This window comes from Limanda limanda, chromosome 22, assembly GCF_963576545.1.
Source record: "Limanda limanda chromosome 22, fLimLim1.1, whole genome shotgun sequence".
In the NCBI taxonomy this organism is placed as follows: domain Eukaryota; kingdom Metazoa; phylum Chordata; class Actinopteri; order Pleuronectiformes; family Pleuronectidae; genus Limanda; species Limanda limanda.
In genome coordinates this window covers 2064493-2089695 of record NC_083657.1, presented here as the reverse complement: position 1 = coordinate 2089695, position 25203 = coordinate 2064493, and the positions used below count along the sequence as shown (strand labels likewise).

The 25203-nt window shown below is 42.2% G+C and overlaps 2 protein-coding genes across 2 annotated transcripts; both read right to left on the bottom strand.

Moving 5' to 3' along the window:
- Positions 1–1099: 1099 nt before the first annotated feature.
- Positions 1100–8302, bottom strand: LOC132996261 (receptor-interacting serine/threonine-protein kinase 3-like). The gene is made up of 9 exons (XM_061066604.1): positions 8121–8302; positions 7871–8039; positions 6621–6776; positions 6361–6509; positions 6154–6203; positions 5221–5382; positions 2281–2363; positions 2113–2176; positions 1100–1131 (listed from the first exon to the last, which is right to left on the bottom strand). The coding sequence occupies exons 1-9, from the start codon at positions 8300–8302 to the stop codon at positions 1100–1102; spliced, it is 1047 nt and encodes a 348-aa protein (XP_060922587.1).
- A 550-nt stretch (positions 8303–8852) lies between these two features.
- On the bottom strand, positions 8853–19625 carry LOC132996260 (receptor-interacting serine/threonine-protein kinase 3-like). The gene is made up of 12 exons (XM_061066603.1): positions 19477–19625; positions 19227–19395; positions 18614–18769; positions 18118–18266; positions 17929–17978; positions 16957–17118; positions 16700–16782; positions 16532–16595; positions 16226–16290; positions 15229–15268; positions 14937–15112; positions 8853–9035 (listed from the first exon to the last, which is right to left on the bottom strand). The coding sequence occupies exons 1-12, from the start codon at positions 19623–19625 to the stop codon at positions 8853–8855; spliced, it is 1446 nt and encodes a 481-aa protein (XP_060922586.1).
- Positions 19626–25203: the final 5578 nt, after the last annotated feature.

Here is a 25203-nt window from a genome sequence, read left to right as displayed (position 1 = left end):
GGGCGGGGATTCGACCTCAGTGGGCGTTTCAGAGTCTCATTTGGGTTTTTGCAGAGCGGCCTGCAACATCTCCCCACCAGGGCCTGCTGGAGGGGGGGGCACAGTGGGGGTTCAGGAGATGCTTTCCCCACCAAGGCGAGGCTCCAGGCTGTCTAGAGAAGGTGTGACTTAAGACTGAAACTGGTTGAACTGGTTTCAGCTGGGCCTTGTAGGCCTCAAGTATTTACAACCTATTGTTTGATGGTCACTCAGGACCTCACCCCCAACACAGACGTACATAGACCACAGGTATTACATGTATTGTCTGAGTTGTGATAAGTGCTGCTGCTGTGGTTATCTTTGAAATATTGGAGTTTGTTAAAATGATGAATCATTAAATAACATTAACGGTATTTCCCCTTTTTAATAAATGCTTTTGTAATTAAAGCATCTGTAGTCTGTGATTATTTGTGCATATGTGTGTGAATACAGCTGGATTACGATAGCCTGTGCTCGAACTGAAAACCCTTCATTGTTTATTAAATAATCATTAATATTAACTATTGAGATTATTGATTTAACAAGTATCATATGAGACTGATATTTATAGTTTGACTCGTTGGTCCCTGTAACCAGGGTGGTGCCCCTCTACGATAAGTAATGATAGCCTTATAATTTTTAATAAATAATTTTCATTATTTTAATAATCATATTTCATGATTATTAATAATTAGCCAACGTCAAGTCTACTCCTATTGCACAACAATACATTTGACTTTGAATTATCCCCCATCAGCCACTTGCTGCTTCCTGCGCCTCTCATGACAGATGTAATATTGGTATTAATGTGATATTCTGGGATTATATTTCTGTTATCTGAAGAAATGACATAATTAGTCAATGTCCCTGTTACGTCAGCAGTTATCGCCCTTATGAAGAAACAGATGCTTGTGTCAAACAGAAATTGGAATTTTTTATGAACATGTTTGCTCATGGATTTTTTATTTATTTTCAGCAACTTCCCTTTTCACAATTCGCTGCTGCCTGTTACTACGAATATTTCGGAATTACCTGTCAATCATGATGTCATAGCCACTGAAAGACTAATTCTGTTTCCCTCTCATGGAACCAGGTCGATATTCATGTAGAAAACTGAAAAACCCAAACACCAACAGAGATGGACTCAACAATAAAAGTTCAGTAGAATTTATTTGCAGCTTTAGATATTCATCCACATGAATTCATCCGTCGTCTAGTTGATTATTTTTTATTTGTGACAACTGAATGTATGAGAAATGAGTTTGGAGTATTTATAAGAAGAATCAGGTTCATGTGAGTAATAAACTCCACAGAAAAAAAAACAGTTGTGATACAACAGTTGCAGAAACCCAGAAACTCCAGTTATTAATTACAAAGACTGTTTTTACGACTGTTTATAGTCTAGATATCTTTCATTTCAAGTTCATTTAGAGGATTCTGTCAAGTATTCAAATCCGCTATTACATTAATCACAAAATACTGGATGTCTGACACACTTATGATGGATTCAAACTGGTTAATGATTGTCATAGAATTTTGATTTAAAATGAACATTTGAAAAAATACAAATACAAAGTTAAAATTGGTAAAGATAAATCCACAAAAAGACCCAAAAGAATAAAAATAAACCAAATTGATACCAATGCAGAAACATGTTGGTGATACAATTCTGTTTTTCAGTGCAGATGAACGTGGCTTGCAGCAAAACATCTGTTCCGCTAAAGAGGTGGAGATTCCATCTGGGAAAAGACTGAGCGTGAGATTTCCATCAACCATCACACGTGTCCTCTACGGTTGATTCATCTGTTGAGAATAAAGTTGGGAATAAAGTAAAAATGCTGATAATGATACTAGAGCGGAAATGTCGAGAATAATGTGGAAATGTTGAGAATCAAATCAAACTAAAATGGGAATGAAGTTGGAGGTTGCAGCGACTGACAGCCATGTTCTCTACAAAGCCTGAATACAGGTGACCTCACTGTGAATCTCGATTTCAGCGATCATCTACACATTTTGTAGACGCAGTCATACATGCTCACTCCAGTAGTTTAATTTATTAAAATCATCTTTTGAAAGTGAAAGAATTTGTTAAACCTGAGTCCTCAGAGAAGGGAAGCTCCCGAAAATTCTCCATCAGTTTCTCTTGTTCCTTCTGCTCCTGTAAAACAGGAAGTGGCGGATCAGTCTCAAGTGGTTTTGATGAGTCATGTTAATGTTGTGCAGCGTCAGCGTGACACGTTTGTGGAGATATTTGATATTTACCAGTTTCTTCAGCACTTCCTGGACGGCATCAATAATTCCACGTTTCTGCCTCCGATACAGTTTCTTTGTGATCTTTGTACAATCTGCCAGAAAGATTTCATGTTAGAGCACAAACGAGTAAAGGTTTAGTATTTGTCTGTGTTTGTTAATCCCCAAGTTCCCACTGTTGGGGTAGAGTCCTGAGTGATCTGAGTTTTCAACAATGGGTCGTAAAACTTGAGACCAGGCTCGGGAAACCCCTTACATTAGAAATCCAGCATGGAGCGCTTATCTCCATGTGGCAGCAGATCACTTCCTGGGTACTGTGAAGGACCGCACTGTAAGCCGCTCCCTGAGACTTGACTTCTGACCTTTCCATTGGCCGCAAGCCACACTGACCCCTGACCCCTCCTCCAAGGAGGCTGGCCTCCTCCCAGGGATACAAAACCCCTGGAATCAGAGAAATCACTCTCTTCACCCAGATTCCCCAGCAACAACAGAACCCCTAGGGGTTCTACTAGTTAACTCGGTATTTTTAAGAGACTCTCTTTGTCCTCCTCTTTTCCACGCTGCTCAAGTTGTTTTCTGACCTCAAGAGGTCTAACCACACGACTCAGTAACTAAGGAGGCGATTAGACGTTTGTTTAATATCATTTTATTTGAAGTCGTTTCATTTTCTTCTTTTATCTCAGTCAAAGTTTTATCTTGATAGGACCTTTCCTGTTTTAACTTGAAAAACCGAAACAGGAAGTGCCCCGCTGGACGGACTCCGACACTTCCATAGACTTTTCTTTTTTCCAACGATCCACAAACGGCTTCCACAAAGCCGTTCCCTGCAGAAGCGCGACGTTCATCCCGCTGAGGAGTAAGAGACAATTCACTCCGTTCCTGTAAAGCAGCATGATCTCCGCTGTTACAGAAGAAGACGAAGTTTCATTCCGTCACGGAGCACGAGAAAATCCGCTCCTTGTCCGGTCCAGCGGCTGAGCTCCGGAGCTCCGCTCGTGAGAGAGACCACGTGATTCACTGGCCCCCGACACATTCGCGCCGAGGCGCAGACACACCGCGAGGGTGGTACAGTAAGAGACTTGATTATCTGGGCAGATGTTAGTTTTGATACGTAGCATATTGTTTAATATTTGATTGTATCTGTTGCGAGACCGCTGAGTCTCATTGTTTTAGCCGGCTACGACGAGCCGCTACTTCCGGTTCATTTCCGGGTTTGGTGTTAGTGGTTGAGCGCTGCGAGGAAAGCCTCCAGCCACGCTGTTAACGTCTGTGTTAGTCTGCAGTGAGTTTACCGATCAGAACCTCAGCCCACAACGTCCGCTTTGGGCTGAGTGGTTAAATCACTGTTAATCTATCTCTGGCATGTTTTTAAGAGCTTCTTTGAACTCTCCTTACATGTCTTCTCTCTCTCTCTCTCTCTCTCTCTCCTTCTAAACCGACCTATACACACTTCTGACCTGTATTTATAATACAGGTCATGTCACATAGTTAAATCTATGCTTAGAGAGGCTGAACACATCTGGAAACCATTCGGCCCCCAAAGCCAAGCAGAGATAAGAATTCTCTTTGTCTAAAATTTCCTTTGTGTAATTCATGTGACGACCACCAGTGTGAGCTCCGGCCACATGGTGTCATTAACATAGACTCCATCTTGAATAACGCAAGTTAACCCACCATTTTGAGCCTATTATTGCCACGCCTCCGCTCTCTCTCTCCTGCCATCCTGGCTCTAAATTCATAACGGCTCCGCCATCTTGTTTTGTAGTCAATCCGCCATTTTGAGAGTTTTTAGGCCTTGATTCCACGAATCATGATCGGCCTCCATCTTAGATGTGATGTCACTACGCGTCATCGCCACGCCCCTTCTTTTTCTCTCTCTCTCGCACACACACACACACACACACACACACACACACACACACACACACACACACACACACACACACACACACACACACACACACACACACACACATTGATAGACACAGACAGATACACACACACAGAGACACATAGATGGACCAGAGGTTACATGCGTGTTCTAAATTGTGATAAGCTGCTGTTGTTATCTTTGAAATATGGGAGTTTGTTAAAATGATAAATCATTAAATAACACTAACTTTATTTCATATACACACACATAGACACACATACACAGAGAGACACTTTGACACAGACACACACACACACAGACAGACATACATAGGTAGACCGCAGGTTTTACATGTATTTTCTGAATTGTGATAAGTGCTGCTGCTGTGTTTATCTTTGAAATATCGGAGCTTGTTAAAATGATAAATCATTGAATAACATTATAACTTTATTTCCCCTTTTTAATAAATACTTTTGTAATTAAAGTATCTGTAGTCTGTGATTATTTGTGCATAAGTGTGTGATTGCAGCTGGATTATGATTGCCTGTGCTCGAACTTAGAAGCCTTCACTGTTTATTAAGTAATCGTTAATATTAAAATATTGACATTATTAATTTGACATTTATCATTATGAGACTGATAATTATAGCTTGACATCGTTGGTCCCTGGAAACCAGGGTGGTGCCCCCCCTTTCTCAATTATTAATATAGATAGTATTATTCTTAAATTGATAATTTTATTGTTTTTGACTAATTATTTTCATTATTCTTGGTTGATAACCTTATCATTGTTAATTGATAGCGTGTACTTTCTAATTGATAATTCCTATTTTCTCATTAGTGGTTTTATTGTTATTTGATTACTGATCATCTTCAATTAATAATCTAATTATTTTTGATAGATAATTTTTATTATTTTAATAATCATATTTCATGATTATTAATAATTAGCCAACGTCAAGTCTACTCCTATTGCACAACACCACCCAAACTAAAACGTCAAAGTTCACGTTCAATATATTGTATTATTTGTATTGTGCTCAGTAGCTTTCCCAGGCTAAATGAAGTGCTCTTCTCACCCAAGGATGAGGGTCTTTGGGTGGGATTCCCCCCCCAGCATCTTATCATGAGCTCCATCAGTCCCCTCAGCTCCTCCTGGTCTGCAGCCCGGATGCTGAGCTCGTCCAGCGATGGTCGTTGTCCCTTGGGGATCAGGAGCATCACAACGCTGGGGGGTGCATCTAGAGCAGGGGGGAGATTATAAAAACAGGTTGTGATGACTGTGTCCTGTTGAGATTAGATGAAATGTTTTAAGATTCAACACTTAAATGTAGAATGTGATTTAATAAAGTTAAGAATAAAAATAATCGAGTGGAATTAAAGCTGCATTGACCAAATAATAACAGAATAAACACGCCTGATAGACCAGATGAGAAAATCTGAATTGTAGTTCATCCTGATATAGAATCATTTTTTTACTCTAAACACTGGCACCCCCTTGTGGTAGAATAGAAAGTGTGTAATAATTAAGATAATTTTGAAAGATGTAGAGATTTAAACCCCTAAATTAAATAAATTTGGTGTAATTAGTTTGATTTGTTCAAATAGTAGTTAATATCAAGAATATATGTGTATTGAATTTTGAATAAAATAAGACTGAAAAAAGCAGCACGCCTCACAAATGTTTTTTTCTTTTTTATCATTAATCATCATCAAAATAGCTGCTGATTATTCTTCCGTAGGTCGAATCACCAACTAATAATTCCAGCTCTGATAAGATCAGTGTAACATTAACTGGAACCTTTTTCTTTAGATCATTTCCTCCTCCTTTGAGATCAGATTCTGCTAAAATCCAAACTGTTCAGGCACGACTGCTGTTTTTCAGAACTACAAGTGGTGGGCGTGGTTCACACACATGAAATCCTGTCGTCCTGGTAGCATGTGGCTCAATGACACACACAGAGAATGCAAAGGATGAGAGAGAAGCTATGAAAGAGCAAATCATCACTTACATGGATACGGTTGTTCCCCTGTGGCGATGGACCACAGCAGGATACCATAGCTGAAGAGAAGTAGAATTAATACTCAATCGTCAATCAATTGTTTTCTGAACATTAGAGCATGAATACATTTCAAGTAATAACACTAATTAAAACCTGAATATGAGCATAACATGTCTCCCTTAAAGTTACATAAAGCCTGGTTTACTGCTCTCGTACCTGTAGATATCAAAGGCTCGTGAAGGTTTGTAATTTATGTCAAAAGCCTCCGGTGGCATGTAGCTGATCGTCCCTCCCCCGTCTTCCAAATCCGTCTCGGAAACCAGAGTCTGAGTCTGACTAGGCTTAGAAAGGCCAAAACCTGTGAGCTGGAGAAGAAGGGGCAGTGAGGGACACAAGTAGCATTATTGTCTCATTCATATCATTAACTTTCCATAAAAAAACCTGCCATAACAGTATCAAGTGTCCTTCGCACTCACCTTGACATTGAGATCTGAGTCCAGCAGCACCTTGCTGGGCTTCAGGTCACGGTGGAGGAGGGGAGGGGACAGGCTGTGGAGGAAGTTTATCCCCAGAGCCACCTGGTGAGCCAGCCTGAAGACCAGCGGTAACGGTGGAACTCCGTCTAAAGTTTTCTGTTCACAAAATGTGAGGAATAAAGACAACTGTGTTCACACTATGTTTCTCAGCTACTGTATAGATAAAGATGGAGGTTGATCTTGGTTCAGCCTCTGATAACGAGTCCACTTGTTTGTTTGTCAGCAGGATTACGCAAAACCTCTGTTTAGGCGTATTTGCGTAATCCTGCTGAAAAGAAAAAGCAACAAACTGTAACGATCTGGCACTTTAGTCTATGTTTAAGTTTTATTGTAAAAGTGTTTTCTGTTTAGTAAATCTCTGTTGTGTGTGTTCTAGTTGTTTTCATGTTTGCACACTCTGTTTCTGTTTCCTGTTTTATTTTGTAGTCTCTGTTCCTTGTGTGTTGTTTCCATCTTCACTTCCTGTCTTTGATTGTCATCCCTGCCCTCATGTGTTACACCTGTGTTCAATTGCCCCTGCCTTCCCTGTGTGTATTTAAGCCTCTGTCCTTCCCTTTGTCCTCTGTCGGATTGTCTGTTTTTCCTGCTGTGTTTCTTGGTGCTGTCCTGATCTCCCAAGCCTCATGTAAGCTTACTTGTGTTTTGGTCCTCCTGTTCTTGTCTTTCCAGTTTGTCAACTCCTTTAGTGTTTATGTTTTGTGTTTGTCTAGTTAAAGCCTCTTTTTTTTATTAAATGCTCTTTTTTGTTAACTACCTCTGTTCCTGGGTCCATCTAATTCCACCAATCCTGACACAAACAGCCACAGGTGAAAACATAACGTGACAAATGGAAGTAAACTCTGGGATCGTCCTGCTAAGCAAGATTCATCCTCATGGAACCATCACAAGTCCACGTGGAGAAGATTCACCAGCTAACAGTGAACTCACATGATAATCTGACTTAGTAGGACTCGTCCTCTGAACATTTGGACCAAATATCATGACAACCCAACATTTTTCCAAAAAGAACAAATGTCGACAACATGGTGAAAGAAATTATCTTTTTTGTTTGATTTGTTGTCGGCTGGAAAACCAGTGTCAAGGTGCATTAGTGTCAATCCACTCGCTAGCTAAGAGCTTCAGTCAGGTGATGGATCAACTGATGTTTCTACTGAGACACACACACTGACATGACTGAAGGAGTGTGTTACCTGTAGAGAGTACAGAGATCCTTTCTCCATGTACTTCATGACCAGACCCAGCTGGGCTAAGGGTCCAGATTTCGGCGATCGACCCCTGAATATGCCGTGGACCTGCATAACATACTCGCTGCTTCCTTGACGCATCATTTTGACCTCCCGCAGCAAAGATGAACTGCTCCTGTGTGTGTATGTGTGTCACGTCAGTCAATCTCACTTATTTTCACTTGCAAAAAACAGAAAATCTTCTGTAGCTACTCACCCGTCATCGTTAAGAAGCAGCTTAATGGCCACGTCTAGGCACCACCCCTGATGCCTGGCTTTGTAGATTTCTCCAAACCCCCCAGAGCCGATCAAATCCCAGCCTATGAGGTCGGAGTCTTCAATCAACACTGGATCTGGCAGAGCCATGTTCACTGGAGGAGGAACTCCTTCTGGGTCCATTGTAATTCTGTAGAATATGTTAAAAGGGGGGTAACACCGAGGGAAGCAGTTCATTTAAATCATTTCCACTCTTCACCCTGAACGTCTGGGTTCGATTAAAACCAGAGTTTATCTCCAAAAAGGAAACTTTATAAATGTCGCTGCTCACCAGCATTTGGGGGATTGGACCAGTTTATTCCACATGAGGACGTGAAATTTCTCAATCACTATTAACAATCAAATTTGCTGAATGACAGCTATTTTCTTGTCCTATCGACCAATCTTCACATTCACACACAATACAGCACTTGAGGCAGTTTATTATTCAGGTTCATGCAGACTGGACGAGTGCTTGAGATACTTCTTGAACCAGTGAAATGATCAAATCCTGATAGTCATACGTGCTCACTGCAGCAGTTTTGAATTATTCTTATAAGTTTGACTTTGATCTCGAAAAATTATTCTATTCTTTACTTTTTCGAAGCAGAATAATATTCCCCAGAAATACCAAAACTTAATTTTAAAAGCCTGCATGTCACCGGATCTGAATCTTGTTCAGAAGTGAACCTCCTCACATGCTCTTGCTGCTTCCTGGATGCGGTGACGGGGGGTTGACACTCGAGGGCGCTGTTTTGTGTCGCTTCCTCTCAGATGGCTCCAAGTGGATGTACAGGGTGTTTTCGTTGCCGCAGTGGATGCAGACATAAGGTGTCGGAAGTAACCTAGAAGAAGGAGTCAGGCTGGAAAGCTGACGCTGCAGATGTTAAAACAACAAACGAACCAAATGAGTTCAAAGTAGAGAAGAGATGAATGCAGCGTGCGGAGTAGACGCGTGCGCAGCTCGCTCCCACATCTAAACTTTTAATCTACCTTTTTATGCTGGTCTTTTTTCAGAATGTTCTTTTGCAACACGTTTTAGAAATAGTGTTGACCATACAAGTAACCTCACAATGCCCAAACCTAAGGGCAAAGTAGATAAAAGCCGTCCTGCACTTTTTTTTGCGTAGCCTGCTGTGCACCCGTTGTACAGCACCTGTTTTGTTTCCTTCCTGCTTTATGCGGGGTTCGTTGTTTGGGGTTTCTGACAATGTTTGTGCTTGGCTGGCGCGCCATTGCTAAATGTAGGCCTGTTTTTGCCTGTTGCAACTGTTTTTTTTATTTGTTGCATTAGCATAATCAGATACGTGAGGGTTTTTTTTATATATATACCTCCATTACTGTGGGAGCAGCGCGTTGACGTTAGGAAGTGTGGAAAGTGTGCGGATCAGAGCATCAGAGTGCTCCAGGTTGCTGCGTGTCGATTCAGTAGCTGGAGTTATGGGGGGGTGGGTGGGGTGGGGTTTCGGGTTGATGTAATCTCAGTTAGTTTCTATGTGTTTTATTTGTATTCTCTTTTATCCTGCGCGCATGCTGCTCTTAAAACTTTATGTGTCCAACTTAGTCAAGTGTTTTACCTCATCTCTGGTGCTGGGATGGGAGCAGGCGTTGTCTCTGGCAGACAAATCAATGATTGTTATTCGCACACACCCCCATAAATACCCTATCACATGATGGCGAACACAAATACCCTGCGTACACCGGGTGGCGCTTTAAGATTTGTTAGTTGGAATGTTAAGGGTATGAACTCCCCTGTCAAACGCAACAAAGTGTTTAACCATCTTACACATTTAAACACAAAAATAGCCTTTTTACAAGAAACTCACCTTCTGCATTCAGATCACCTTAAACTCCGGAGGGGGTGGGTGGGCCAACTCTTTCACTCCTCTTTTTCAAGTTAAGCCAGGGGGTTGCAATTCTTATTCACAAATCAGTGCCACTCTCCGTGACCAAGTGGTGTCAGACACAAATGGGCGCTATGTCATCATCACAGGCAAAATAGGAGGTCATAACCTGATTTTGGCAAATGTGTATGGCCCAAACTGGGACAACGATAATTTTTTCAGAAACGTTTTTCCGCTCTCTCTGACTTGAACTCCCACCAACTCATTCTTGCTGGTGATTTCAATTGCAGTCTTGACCCTTCACTTGATCGTTCATCCAATAAGCCCTCTGGTCTATCTAAATCATCAAAAGTAATTCAGATGTTTATGGAGCAATATGCAGTCACAGATGCGCTTTCTCAACCCTAGTACTAAACAGTTCTTTCTTTTCTCCTGTCCATGGCACATTCTCCCGTATTGATTACTTTCTCATTGATGGCAAACTCCTACCATCTGTTAGTTCATGCTCCTACAATCCCATTAGGATATCTGACCATGCAACAGTGGTTGTCGACATCTCTCTTCGTGGTAGATCTATGAAACGCTCTCCCTGGAGCTTTAATTCTATATTGCTTTCTGACCCAAACTTTGTTTTGACTATTAAGAACCGCATCGATCTTTATATCTCTACCAATGTTAACCCAGATACATCGGCAGCAGCCATCTGGGAGGCATGCAAAGCCTACCTGAGAGGAGAGATAATATCTAACTCAGCTTATCAAAAAAAGATCACCTCAGAGAAAAGTGCTAGTCTTGCTAGAGATATTTCAGAACTTCAGTCTAAATGTGTGGACTCACCCAATGCAGATCTTTCAAAAGAATTACTCATGAAAAAAGCTGAATTTGATCTCCTGGCCTCCAACGAAGCTGCAGAGTTACTGTTGAAATCATGTCATAAATATTATGAGTTTGGAGATAAACCTAGTAAACTGCTTGCACACCAACTCCGACAAGCATCTTCATCAGAACATATAACTCAGATCAGTTCTAACGATGGGACAACTATTGACCCACAGGTGATTAACAACCATTTCAGAGACTTCTATGCCAAATTATACACCTCTGAATGCGTGGCTGATGAGAAACAATATGATGTTTTTTAACTCTTTTGAGATTCCCTCCATTGACAGCACAACATCATCTAGACTGGATGAACCCTTTTCGATTGCTGAACTCAGTAGTGCTTTAATGCTGATGCAGAGTGGTAAATGCTCAGGCTCAGATGGTCTCCCGGCTGAATTTTATAAAACATTCTCAAATCAATTAGCTCCAATTTTACTAAACATGTTCAATGAATCTATGCAAAATGGCAATCTTCCCCCCACGTTAAGACAGGCCACTATATCTCTCCTTTTAAAAAAGGACAAAGACCCACTTTCTTATGGTAACTTCTGCCCCATCTCTCTGCTATGTGCAGATGTCAAACTCTTGGCCAAAATGTTGGCTAGGCGTTTGGAAACTGAACTACCAACTATTGTATGTAGGTACTGACCAAACAGGGTTTGTTAAAGACCGACATTCTTTGCACGACGTTTATTTGATATTGTTTATGCGCCGACACCCTCCGACACCCCTGAGGTGGTTATCTCCATGGATGCAGAGAAGGCATTTGACCGTGTAGAATGGTCCTACCTGTTCTCTTTGTTAAAACGTTTTGGTTTTGGTAATACCTTCATATCATGGATAAGGCTTTTGTATACGTCCCCCCAAGCTTGTGTTCGCACAAACAATGATTATTCTGACTACTTCCCCCTCAAGCGTGGGAACCTTCAGGGGTGTCCACTCTCTCCACTCTTGTTCCCCATTGCCATTGAACCATTGGCGGTGGCCCTAAGGTCAAGTCAGATACCAGGTATTTCAAGGGGTGGCGTCGAACATAAAGTGTCCCTGTATGCGGGTGACCTCTTACTCTTTGTTTCTGTCTTAAACTTACTGGAGGAGTTTGGTCAAATTTCAGGCTACAAACTAAATTTCCAAAAAAATTAATTAATGCCTATCAATGCTGCAGCCATGGCATATTCATTGTCTGACTTACCTTTCAAAACATCTCTTGAACATTTTAAGTACTTAGGTGTCTGTATAACCAAAAAATACTCAGACTTATATAAATTTAATTTCTCCCCTCTTCTGGCAAGGCTGACTCAGGATCTTCAGCGGTGGTCTCTTTTGCCTCTCTCTCTTGCAGGGCGGATAAACTGTGTTAAAATGAATGTGCTCCCGAAATTTCTATATCTCTTCCAATGTATACCCATTTTCCTTACTAAACGTTTCTTTCACTCACTTGACCACACAATTTCCCAATTTTTATGGAACAAGAAGCCCCCTAGAATTAAAAAAGACACTTTACAAAAAACTAAGGAGCTGGGTGGTCTAGCCCTCCCCAGCTTCTTAAGGCCGGCGCATGCTTCTGCGTTTTCACAGGCCCGGAAGGGCAAGAGCCCTTCGTGGCCCCTCACGGCCCTTCTTACGTCCTTACGTGCGTCGGCCAATTTTTCTAACTAGAAGGCAAAGCCCCGCAAGCATCAACCGCCCGCAAGGGCTGTGATTGGTCTGCTAACTACATCATTTCCGGAGTCGCATTTCCGGTTCATGCCCGGAAACCACGGAAGATTTAGAAGAACGAATATGGACAAAATAGAAGAGCACTTGGCAGAAGAGATCCTAAACTATGACCACTAGTATAACCCGTCACTAACCGGCGGATTTTTCCGCCAGAAAAAGGCTCTGAGGAGCCGCCGTGGCGATGTAAATAAATCGCTCTTCTTCGTGCCACTTCGTGCCGACTTCGACAAAAAACATTACTCCGCCAGTGTTCTGGCGGGGAATTGCATGGCAACACACGCAACGGTTGGAAAACAATGAATGAGAACGTGTTGCACTGCTGTTGCACTAATGACCAACCCCAACCCTTGCTACAGGTTGAGGAGGCCTCATGTGGTTCATCATCTCTGATGTCCCTCCTGTGCTTCCCCAAAACTATTTCAGCATATGTGCATTCAGACAGTGTTGTTGTGAAAAACTGTCTTAAAATCTGGACACAATTTAAACAACATTTTACATTGCAATCTATACCTGGTCTGGCTCCTGTTTACTCTAATCCCCTGTTCACTCCATCCATTATGGATAATGCTTTCTTAATCTGGAGAGACAAAGGAATTTTATCCTTTAACCATCTTTACATTGATGGTAAATTTGCTTCTTTTGGTCAGTTAGCACAGGCTTATAACTTGCCTTCAACTCACTTTTTCAGGTATTTGCAGATAAGGGATTTTGTACGTAACCGCTTTCCCAATTTCCCCACCATACCGTCTCCCACGCTTATAGACACCATCTTCAAAATTAACCCTTACCAGAAAGGTACCATATCAAGGATTTACTACACTCTTCTTGCACACCAATCCTCAACCTCTGATGCCCTCCGTACTGCATGGTCGGCTCATCTTAATATAGAGATAGACCCTGCGGTATGGGAGCATGCTTTGAAATGGGTCCACTCATCCTCTGTCTGTGCCCGGCATGGAGTCTTACAATGTAAAGTAGTGCACAGGGTCCATTGAGTAAACTGGCTCGTATATTCCCAGGTGTAGACTCACGCTGTGACCGGTGCCATTTAGGACCGGCCAATCTTGGCCACATGTTCTGGGCTTGTCCTGTACTTGCGCCGTTCTGGAATGGTGTCTTTGACACTCTTTCAGCCGTCACTTCTACCATTGTCTGTCCCTCACCATTAGTTGCCCTGTTTGGTGTCCTACCTTTTGGGAACTCACTACCATCTTACTTCTGTGAACTTGTGGCCTTTCTCTCACTTTTAGCGAGGCGTGTTATCTTGCTACATTGAAAGAACTCCCACCCCCCCCTCCCACTCTCTGGCTTAGAGATGCCCTTCATTTTATGACACTAGAAAAAATTAAGTACTCTTTGCGAGGCACCTCTACTAAGTTCTGTAAGGTCTGGGAACCCTTCTTAGATCACGTCAGGTCTATCCAACTAGATATCGCCACCATTGATTGATTCGCCCCAACAATGCACCAGTGCCCTGTTTTAACTAGCCTTATTGATAGCACATATTAGCAGCATGCAGCACTACTATTTTTATATTTATTATTATTATTATTATTTTAATTATTATTATTTATTGTTATGTGTGTTTTTTTTGTTTCCTTATTAATAGTCTTTACATTGCTCAATTAGTGCAAGTGCAAGTGGATGTGCTTGTGTGTGTGTGAGTGAGAGAGTTGAAGGTCGGAGGAGGTGGGATAGTAAGAATGAACATAAGCATATGGTTCTACAATATTATCTGCGACTGCAAGCATTTAACAGCCAGTTGTTGTTGTTGTTGTGTTTTGTTTGCTTTCATAATCTTCTTTTCTGTTTGTGTATCAAATTGCTTTAGTTGTATATTTGTTTTGGGAAGGGGAGGAGAGGGGTGGGGGGGCTGTAATGTGTATCCTCACCATTTGGCTGTCTGATATGTTATCTTCTCATTTCTTATCTCTGAGGACTATTGTACATTAAGTCTTATTTTGAAATTTCTACAAATAAATCTTATATATATATATAAAAAAAAAAGTAGAGAAGAGATACGACTAAAACTGTGACCAGGCTTTAAACGGACAGTTGAAAATGTCTAATACTGATATACAAAATATCTTAGTATTTAATCCACATTTCTGTAATTCTTCCTGGATATTCAAGTATTTCTCACAAATAAAATGATCTTTATAATTATACATGTTTTGCGTAATAATGTTCTGAATAAAGTGTGTGAAAGCACGATATAGAGGAGGTAGGGTCAATTCTCTTCTGTGATTGGTTATTCATTCTCTGATGCATGTGATTAATGATAAATGTGTTTTCTTAAGTTTGGAGACATTGTGGTAATTTCTTAAATCTACCTGGAACAGTTGAGGGGGATTCTTAGCTGCGCTGGCCTGAGGTGACCTCGTGGTGGAAGGAGGCGCCGGCGATTCACCGATGGGATGAAGGGAGGAAGCTTTGGGTTTATGGTCGTCTGTGGACGAGCGGGTCGAGTCACCATCACACACGTTTGCTTGTTGGGAGGCCGGCGGGTCTGAGAGGGAACACGAGAATGTGAAAACCTGAAGCTGTGGTAGATGATTTGTTTGTCTTGATCGTGACCTTAAACCAAAGTTCCCCCTCCAGCTGCAACTCCAACTTCCTGTTTACCTTTGACCCTTTGATTTGAGATCCTCTCAGGGGTCACTTCCTGCAACAAAAGGAAGTAAACGTTCTGTTTGTTAATTATTTACGATGAACCACTCAACCATTAAACACTAAAACGACCAGTTGCATGTTTTAATAGATTGGTTTTCTACTGAGAAATATACATGCTCGTCCCTTAATGAGACGTTTGCTTCTGATAATTAAAACTCAGCCGACGGTAACGTACATGAACTTGTGTTTTAAAAGACAAAAAACTATTCCTGCAAATCAAAACATAGAAAATACATATTTTAAAAAACACAGATTGTCCTCCGTTGTATTAGAGCTGATTGGAGCCATGTATGTGGGGACTTCATCCTTTTCATCGTTGAGTTGTTAAATACTTCAATTAAATAAAAAATGCCACATAATCACTTTAACAATACTAAGAAAGGAAAAGTAATTAATTTGTAAGTTTACTAGCAAAATACAATCAAAGAATCAGAAGGAAAAATCCTTGTTTCGCAAAAAATGTATAGGTTATTGAATTTAAAACATGTAATATTCAGCGTGATATGTATGTAATAGTATGACATAAATTAAATATATATGCACATTAATATATGAATGCGAATTGATACATTACGATTTATGTATTTTGATCCAATACGATATACAAAATAAGAAAAAAGTAATCATTAGATTGTTGATGTGTGTATATACATATATCATTTGAATTACTATATATATTCCTTCTCTGATTGACCTGGACACAAACTCAATGTGGTGCAGGAAGTGATGCATGTAATATTTCCCTGAAGCAGCAAAAACACATGTCGTGAAGAAACATCACAGTATTGACTAATCTGTGGCAAAGGGAAACCATTAAAATACCTCAGAGACCAGTGAGTCACTTCATGATTTATAGGAAATAAAGTAATTTCCTCCAGTGAGGAACCGAACGATGCAGCAAGGGTCTGAACTCTGATCATATCTAATATCTCTTCATATTGTTTCTCACCTGAACGGGCGGAGGTCCCGTCTTCACATGATCCTGATTCTTCATCGCTTCATCTCTAGGAGGACCTGGAAGGAAAAGATGGATTCAGAGAGGTTTATAATAACAATGTGAATAATGATCATAATTTTGATCAAACTCAAAGGAAGAGATTCATTATCTTCTGCAGTGGGATGAAAAGATCGAGTTTCCTCTGCACATGTGAAGCTAAAGCCAGCAGCTGGGTTCTGCTCAAAGTGTTTCATCCAACTCTCGCTTCAGAAAAGTGGATGAAAAATCATCTTGTGAAAGTGAAAGAATTTGTGAAACCTTTGGCCGGAGGGACGCGAAGCCACTGAAGATCCTCGGTCAGGTTGTCTTGTTCCTTCTGCTCCTGCAAAACAGGAAGTGACGGATCAGTCTCAAGTGGTTTTGATGAGTCATGTTAATGTTGTGCAGCGTCAGCGTGACACGTTTGTGGAGATATTTGATATTTACCAGTTTCTTCAGCACTTCATGGACGGCATCAATAATTCCATGTTTCTGCGTCTGATACAGTTTCTCTGTGATCTTTGTACAATCTGCCAGAAAGATTTCATGTTAGAGCATAAACGAGTAAAGGTTTAGTGTTTGTCTGTGTTTGTTAATCCCCAAGTTCCCACCCACACTAAAACGTCAAAGTGCATGTTAAATATATTGTTTTATTTGTGTTATGCTCAGTAGCTTTCCCAGGCTAGATAAAGTGCTCTTCTCACCCAAGGATGAGGGTCTTTTGGTGGGCTTCCCCCCCCAGCATTTTTCCATGAGCTCCATCAGTCCCCTCAGCTCCTCCTGGTCTGCAGCCCGGATGCTGAGCTCGTCCAGTGATGGTCGTTGTCCCCTGGGGATCAGGAGCAGCACGTGGCTGGGGGTTGCATCTAGAGCAGGGGGGAGATTATAAAAAGAGGTTGTGATGACTGTGTCCTGTTGAGATTAAATTAAATGTTTTAAGAGTCGACACTTTAATGTAGAATGTGATTTGATAAAGTTTAGAATAAAAAAAAAATCGAATCCTAATTCTTGTATTAAAGCTGCATTGACCAAATTTTAACAACAGAATAAACACGCCTGATAGACCAGGTGAGAACATCTGAATTTTAGTTCATCCTGATATAGGATCATTTTTTTACTCTAAACTTTGGCACCCCCTTGTGGTAGAATAGAGAGTGTCTAATAATGAAGACACTTAATTTTTCTACAAATGATGAATTTTAAAAGATGTAGAGATTTAAACCCCCCAATTAAATAAATTTGATCTAATTAGTTAGATTTTTTCAAAAAGTAGTTAATATCAAGAATATATGTGTATTGAATTTTGAATAAAATAAGACTGAAAATAGCGGCACGTCATCACAAATAATTTTTTTTCCCTTTAAATGTAATTTAGGTGATAAACATCAAAACCGCTGCAGATTATTTTTCTGTAGGTCGAATCACAAACTAATAATTCCAGCTCTGATAAGATCACTAACATTAACTCGACCCTTTTTATTTAGATAATATCCTCGGATCAGTTTCTGCTAAAATCCAAATTGAACAGACACGACTTTTGTTTTTTCAGAACTACAAGTGGTGGGCGTGGTTCACACACATGAAACTCTGCCGTCCTGGCAGCATGTGGCTCAATGACACACACAGAGAATACAAAGGATGAGAGAGAAGCTATGAAAGAGTAAATCATCAATTACATGGATACGGCTGTTCCCCTGTGGCGATGGACCACAGCAGGATACCATAGCTGAAGAGAAGTAGAATTAATGCTCAATCGTCAATCAATTGTTTTCTGAACATTAGAGCATGCAAACATTTCAAGTAATAACACGTCTCCTTAAAGTAACACAACAAATTAAACAGATATTCAAGCCTGGTTCTCGTACCTGTAGATATCAAAGGCTCGTGAAGGTTTGTAATTTAAGTCAAAAGCCTCCGGTGGCATGTAGTTGATCGTGCCTTCCCCGTCTCCAAAATCCTTCTTGGAAACCTGAGCCTGAGTCTGACTTGCCTGAGAAAGGCCAAAATCTGTGAGCTGGAGAAGAAGGAGCAGTGAGGGACACAATTAGCATTGGGACAATAACAGATGCAAATTACAGCATATAAGTTATTTTGCAGAAAATTAAACGTATTAGATGTTTCTGGAGGTTCAGGAGCTGCCTTTACTACTAACTTTGGGTTTTTCTTCTTTTTAGAACTTTTATATTCACTAGAAACCTAAACAACACACTAGAAGAACTGAAACAACTAAACATGTCTCCAGTGAGGACTGAAGTTTGTCAAACTCTTTCGCAACCTTTTCAGTAAAAAACGTTTATTGTCTCGCTCATATCATTAAGTTTCCCACATCCCATTACAATATCAAGTGAACCTCTCATTCACCTTGACATTGAGATCCGAGTCCAGCAGCACGTTGCTGGGCTTCAGGTCCAGGTGGAGGATGGGAGGGGAGAGGGTGTGGAGGAAGTTTATCCCCAGAGCCACCTGGTGAGCCAGCCTGAAGACCAGCGGTAACTGTTGAACTCTGTCGAAAGTTTTCTGTTCACAAAATGTGAGGAATAAAGACAACTGGGTTCAGCCTCTGATAACAATGAGTCAGCAGGATTACGCACAACAGGTGAAAACATAACTTCACGAATGGAAGTAAACTCTGGGATCGTCCTGCAGAGCAAGATTCATCCTCGGGGAACCATCACAAGTCCACGTGGAGAAGATTCACCAGGTAACAGTGAACTCACGTGATGATCTGACTTAGTAGGACTCGTCCTCTGAACATTCTGACCAAATATCATGACAACCCAAGATGGGGAACGATGAAGCTCAGTGAGAAAAAGGATCTTATTTTTTGTTTGATTTGTTGTCGGCTGTAAAACCAGTGTCAAGGTGCATTAGTGTCAATCCACTCGCTAGTTGAGAGCTTCAGTCCGGTGATGGATCAACTGATGTTTCTACTGAGCCACACACACACACTGACATGACTGAAGGAGTGTGTTACCTGTAGGGATTCCAGAGATCCTTTCTCCATGTACTTCAGGACCAGACCCAGCTGTTCTGATGATCCAGATTTCGGCGATTGACCAATGAAGACGCCGAGGACCTGCATAACATACTCGCTTCTTCCTCGACGCATCATTTTGACCTCCCGCATCAAAGATGACCGGGTCCTGTGTGTGTATGTGTGTCACGTCAGTAAATCTCACTTATTGTCACTTGCAGAAAACAGAAAATCTTCTGTAGCTACTCACCCGCCATCGTTATGAAGCAGCTTAATGGCCACGTCGTAGTCCCACAGCGGATGCTTGGCTTTGTAGATTTCTCCAAACCCCCCAGAGGCGATCGAAACCCAGTCCGTGAGGTCGGAGTCTTCAATCATCACTGGAGTTGGCAGAGCCATGTTCACTGGAGGAGGAACTCCTTCAGGGTCCATTGTAGTTCTGTAGAATATGTTGGAAGGGAGGTAACACCGAGGGAAGCAGGTCATTGAAATCCTTTCTACTCGATTAAAGTCAAAGTTTATCTCCAATATGGAAACTTTATAAATGTCGCTGCTCACCAGCATTTGGGGGATTTGTATTTCTTTATTGGATAATTGGATCATTTCTCGATAACTCTCTTTCTGTTTATGAAAGGAAAAGCACTAGTTAACTAAAAGAGGCCCATGGAAACTTCCTCGAGCTGATGCCTAACTAAGCTGTGAACGACAGTCTAAAACCTAAGAAACGCAGAGAACAGGAAATCCTTAAGGTCTAGACCTGGAACCAGAAAATTATAAGAAAACTGTGACGTACGCCTTCGAAAGAATTTAAGCAGCTACACCAGGTTCTGACGGGCAGATAGAAAGGAGTTGTTTTGTTTGGAGGATGCGAATGTTTACACTAACAGAACATACAGCCGATAGAGCAGGAACACAATATTCTTTACTCTAATGAACGACAACACCGATCCAAAAGGCGTCAGGCGAGTCAGAGCTTGTTGGTGGAATGAATACCAGGCCTGTTTCTAAACGCCTTGTTTCTACAAGCGGCTGCATTCACACGCACACTCACAGACTTCTCAGGAAACCACATGTTGTTCAGGTTACTGGAGGTGGAATGAATACCAGTAACTCCTTTTCAACCACTCGAAGCGTTCACAAATACTTTCAGTTGCTGTATTGAATGTTAATATTATATAACATCACAGATGAGGCTACCTGGCTTTTGTCCACGCCCGTCAATAAAACTTTTTACACGTTTGGTTTAACTCTAGAACACTAACTTACAAATACCTACACCATCACTAACGTTGGGTACATTTAACCCAATATAATATACCCGATAAAAAATACTTCTCATCAAAATATATTAATGTAAAACAATACATGGCAATTTGAAGAACTCTTCTTTTATTTTCCCCGATACATCGGGGAAACCCCAAAATAGGTATCATGGGGGGACCCTATAAAAAGGCTCTAAAGAGTCGTTTAAGACAAATTCCTAAAAATTTCGGTCCAGCCGTTCCTAGGAGATGTCCGGTGAAGGCACTGTCTCCCTGCGTCATTTACAACTTAGCCGACCTTCTATGAAGCAGACTGAAGCTACCCAAGGACCCACAACACTCAGACAGCAGCAACACAATGAAAATCCTATGACCACACTCGCTCGGGTAAAATACACCCAACGTTAGTGTTCTAGGGATAAAACGTTAAAGAAACTAAAACCTTTGGTTAAACAGCAGATTCACATCGCTTGTGCTAATGAGTCAAGTAAAAAACACAACATTAAAGATAGAAACTACCTCACAGTTTGATTCCCTGATCAGATCAAAGCTGCAGACACAAAACAGTGATAAGAATATGAATATGATTTGTTAAGAACAGGGAAAGAACTCACCCTCGTTATGAAAACCCTCCTGCTCGCCCAGTGACTCTCTCTCTCTCTCTCAGGAGCAGCTACATGTGAACAGATTAAAGCGAGAGAGAGCGACTCAGATCCATCCCATAACATTCCCTTTCACTTCTGCGTTCCGGCTGAGGTGTGTGTGTGTGTGGTCACCGTGACAACAGCATTTTTCTTTTCTGATTTCTGATATGATGTCTCTCTCTCTCTCTCTCTCTCTGTCTCTCTCTCTATAAATTGTCCCATCTCAGGACAACTCTACAGCATCGCCATCGAGCCTCTTCTGTGCAGGTTGAGGAGCAGGCTGAGGGGTCTCTCTCTCTCTCTCTCTCTCTCTCTCTCTCTCTCTCTCTCTCTCTCTGTCTACCCCTCTCTCTCAGGCTGAGGGGTCTCTCTCTGCGGGGCTGGCACACAACCCTCCTGTGGTCGTCTCAGCGTATGCTGACGACGTTAATGTTTTTGTCCATGACCAGAATGATGTCCACCAACTTCAGGAAAGTCTGCTCTGCTGTGGGAGAGCCTCTTCATCCAGAGTCAACTGGGAGAAGTGTGAGGGGTTTCTAATGGGGCAGTGGAGCCCGGGGACTGAGCCTGGTCGTCCTGGAAAGCTCCGGTGGGGAAGGAATGGATCAAAGGTCCTAGGGGTCCATCTAGGAAGTGAGGGCTTCCAAAAGCAGAACTGGGAGTGGGTGCTGGAAAAGGTGGAAGCAAAGTTGTCTAAATAGAAATGGTTGCTACCTTATCTGTCCTACAGGGGGAGAGTTCTGATAGTGAATAACTTGGTCTCCTCGTCTCTTTGGCACAGACTGATTGTGTTGGTGCCACCTGCAGGTCTGGTTCAGGATTTGCAGCGTCGCCTGGTGACTTTCTTCTGGTCTGGTCAGCCCTGGCTGAGGGCAGCGGCCCTGTATCTCCCTGTGGCAGAGGGAGGTCAAGGTCTCATTGACATTGTGTCCAGAGCTGCGGCCTTCAGACTGCAGACGGTGCAGAAGTTCCTGTATGGATGTGGTCTCTGCTGGTTGGCTCCTGCTCGTCTGCTGCTCAGACAAGATGGCCGACTAGGGCTGGACAAACACTTATTTCTGTTATCAACAACTGAAGCTGACCTGACCGGACTGACGCCGTTTTACAGCTCGGTGGTGAACGCCTGGCAGATGCTGGAGGTCAAGCGGCCTCCTGACCCCAGACCAGGGATATGGTTGTTCGAGGAGCCGCTGTTTTACAACGATTTCCTGAGAACTGACACCTTTTCCTCTGCAACATTAAGGAATAAGTTTATTGAGGCGGGCATCATCAAACTAGGCCACCTCACAAAGGCGTCCAGGGAAACACTCTGTGACGTCACCAACATCAGGTCCTCCACAGTGCTGGAGAGGAGTGTGGAAGTGCAGTCCCTGTCTGTGCCACTATGAGCGTTTGCTGAAGATCGTACTCTAGCTGACCAATGGGATGATGACTGTGAGAACCTGTTTCCCTCTCTGATCGTCAGCACTGCTGCTGACGGGTGGCGAGAGGAGAGTGGACTGCTTCTTTCCTTCAGAACACCGGTGCTGGGTAGTTTCAGCTCCTCTGGGAAGAAGCAGCTTTATGTCAGCTGTGTGAAGGTGCTGAACCTTCGCTCTCTGGCTGGAGTCAAGGAGACGAGGTGGACTGATGAATTTGCTGCAGGCTGCACCCCTGAAGGCAGGTGGAGGGTCCTGTATAAACCTCCTGTTGAAAAACGGGTGGGTGACCTCCAGTGGAGGATTATACACGGAGCTTTAGCTACAAACAGACACAGAGCTCACCTGGACCCGAGCACTGGGGAGGGATGTGATTTCTGTGGTGACAGGGAGACTCTAGAGCCCCTAGTGGTGACTTGTCCCCGACTAGAGGGTTTATTCAGACTCCTGCAGCAGTGGGTGGAGGCTCTGGGGGAGAACTTTTCTCTCCCTTTGTTTGTTTTTGGGCCTAAATACAAAAAAAAGAAACAGAGAAACGCTCGTCCTGGTGAACTTCCTGTTTGGCTAAGCTGGCCACCTGGAAGAGCAGGAAGAACCAGATGTTGGGTGAAGGCTGAACAGATGTGGTGAAGTGTATTAAAGGCTTAGTAACAACTCAGGTGAGAATAGAACACGCCTTCTACAGCCTGACCAGGAACCTGGAAGCTTTCACATCTCAGTGGGGGGGAACAGGTTCTATGTTCACTAGAGGAGGACGGTTCACTGATCCTTCATTTTTAAATTCTGTGTGGGTGTGTGACATGTAGTTTTCTTGTGTAAAAATATGATATGATCGAAGTTTATTTCATGAAATGATTTAAATAAAAGTAACTTAAAAGTCAAAAAAGTCTCTCTCTATCTATCTCTGTCTCTCTCTCTCTCTCTCGCTCTCTCTCTCTCTCTCTCTCTAGCCTATTTGTCTTGTCATCTAATCCTTTTTAAAACTAGATTCCTTTACTTTGACAGAAACATTTCGAGCAGCGCATGAAGTTTAATATTTCGCCAGCAGGGGGCAGAGTTTGTAATGACTGACAGTGGATTTAATAACATTTGATTATCGACAGCAGGGGCGTTTCTATGAGTGAGAAAGCCAGCGCAGCAGCGATGCAGACTCCCCAAGGTCCTAGTGCCCGGTCTTTTATTGTTAAGTATGATGAGAGGCTATTGGACTGTAATTTGAAGGGGGAGAAAACATACAAACCAGAAATGCACTCACATATGTAGCATGTTAGAGTTATAAATAATGTGTCCATGTGTAAAACAATAGTTTCATTTAAAAATTTAAAAAAAAAAAAAGAAACCAATAATTATTTGGGGGGGCTGAAGAATATTTTGACCCCTACAACAGGCAGTAAACGTGTGCAGCACTACTGCAGTGCTCACTTTATTAGGTACACCTGCACCAGTGCGACCCCATGCAACTGTTGTGCTCCACAGTTCAACTAAATTAATAAACCAGCAGGATGTCATAAAGCTCAGGGTCGTTCTTCTCTGTGATTTGTGGACAATATAAACAACAGAGCATTGACAGACAGGAAGTGGAGGTAACACGTCTCTTCCTGTTCGAGAGACAAACTCACTCCTCGTCTACCAGGAGACTTTCAAATCATGACATAGCTTTAAATAGATATTATGATATTATATATAATATTTATTTCTCTTTTTATCTACAAGGTGATTTCAGAATCTCTCCCATGCTGTAAATATGTGTTACTGATGTGTGTGACGTGTTTTAGACATTATGTCTTTAAGTCTGTGTCACTGAGTCAAACACAGAGAGACAGAAACCCCCTTGTGGCGTCAGTCACAATTGTATGTATTTCACCCTTCGGTCTGGCCCATGTCCAATCTGGGAACATGGAGGAGGCAGGTGTGGTATATTCAGCTCGAATTTATCATTTTGCCATGTGTTTCAATAATGACAGGTTTACCGCTTTGGGGCCCTCGTTCCTGGACTCTCAGAATTCCTAAGTATTATTCCATATGTTACACGTTGATGAACATGGAATGAGCCCCTGAATTTGTATATTAAAGCCCTCAGGGAGGAGCTGTTAGTTGTGCCGTGGTGTTCAATGGACAAAATAATACTTTTCCTTCACAAGCTTCACTATTTCCATGTTTAACAGGAGGAGCAGCAGGAGGTGTCCTACCCCGGGGTCCTTCACTGCGTCTTCTGTGGAGCCAGAGGGCTGTTCATGGACTGCCTGATCAAAAGCACCTCCCCACACATTCTGGTGGGTGAGGTGTGTTCCTACCCTTTTTATTTACTTACTGTGACTAGTGGGAGTGCTGGTAGTGGTTCATGAACTATCCTGCTACCAGCCACCAGGGGTCGATGAAATGATTTCTAGAGATGAGCCGGATACTCGGCTGAAACGAGTATCCGGTACGGATAAAGCACTTTTGCCGAGTACGATTATTATACGAGTAATCGGAGTCATTATCTGTGCTCGGACTGAATGAAAATCCTCACACAGCGTCACAGCGCTCCTCCCGTCACACACGGCTCTGCTCTCTCACTCACAGAACAGCTTCTGTCTCTCAGTCACTCAGGTTCACTGCGCATTGGGACTGTTCCATAGGCTCAGTCAAGGAAGCAGAAATGATTTGTTCA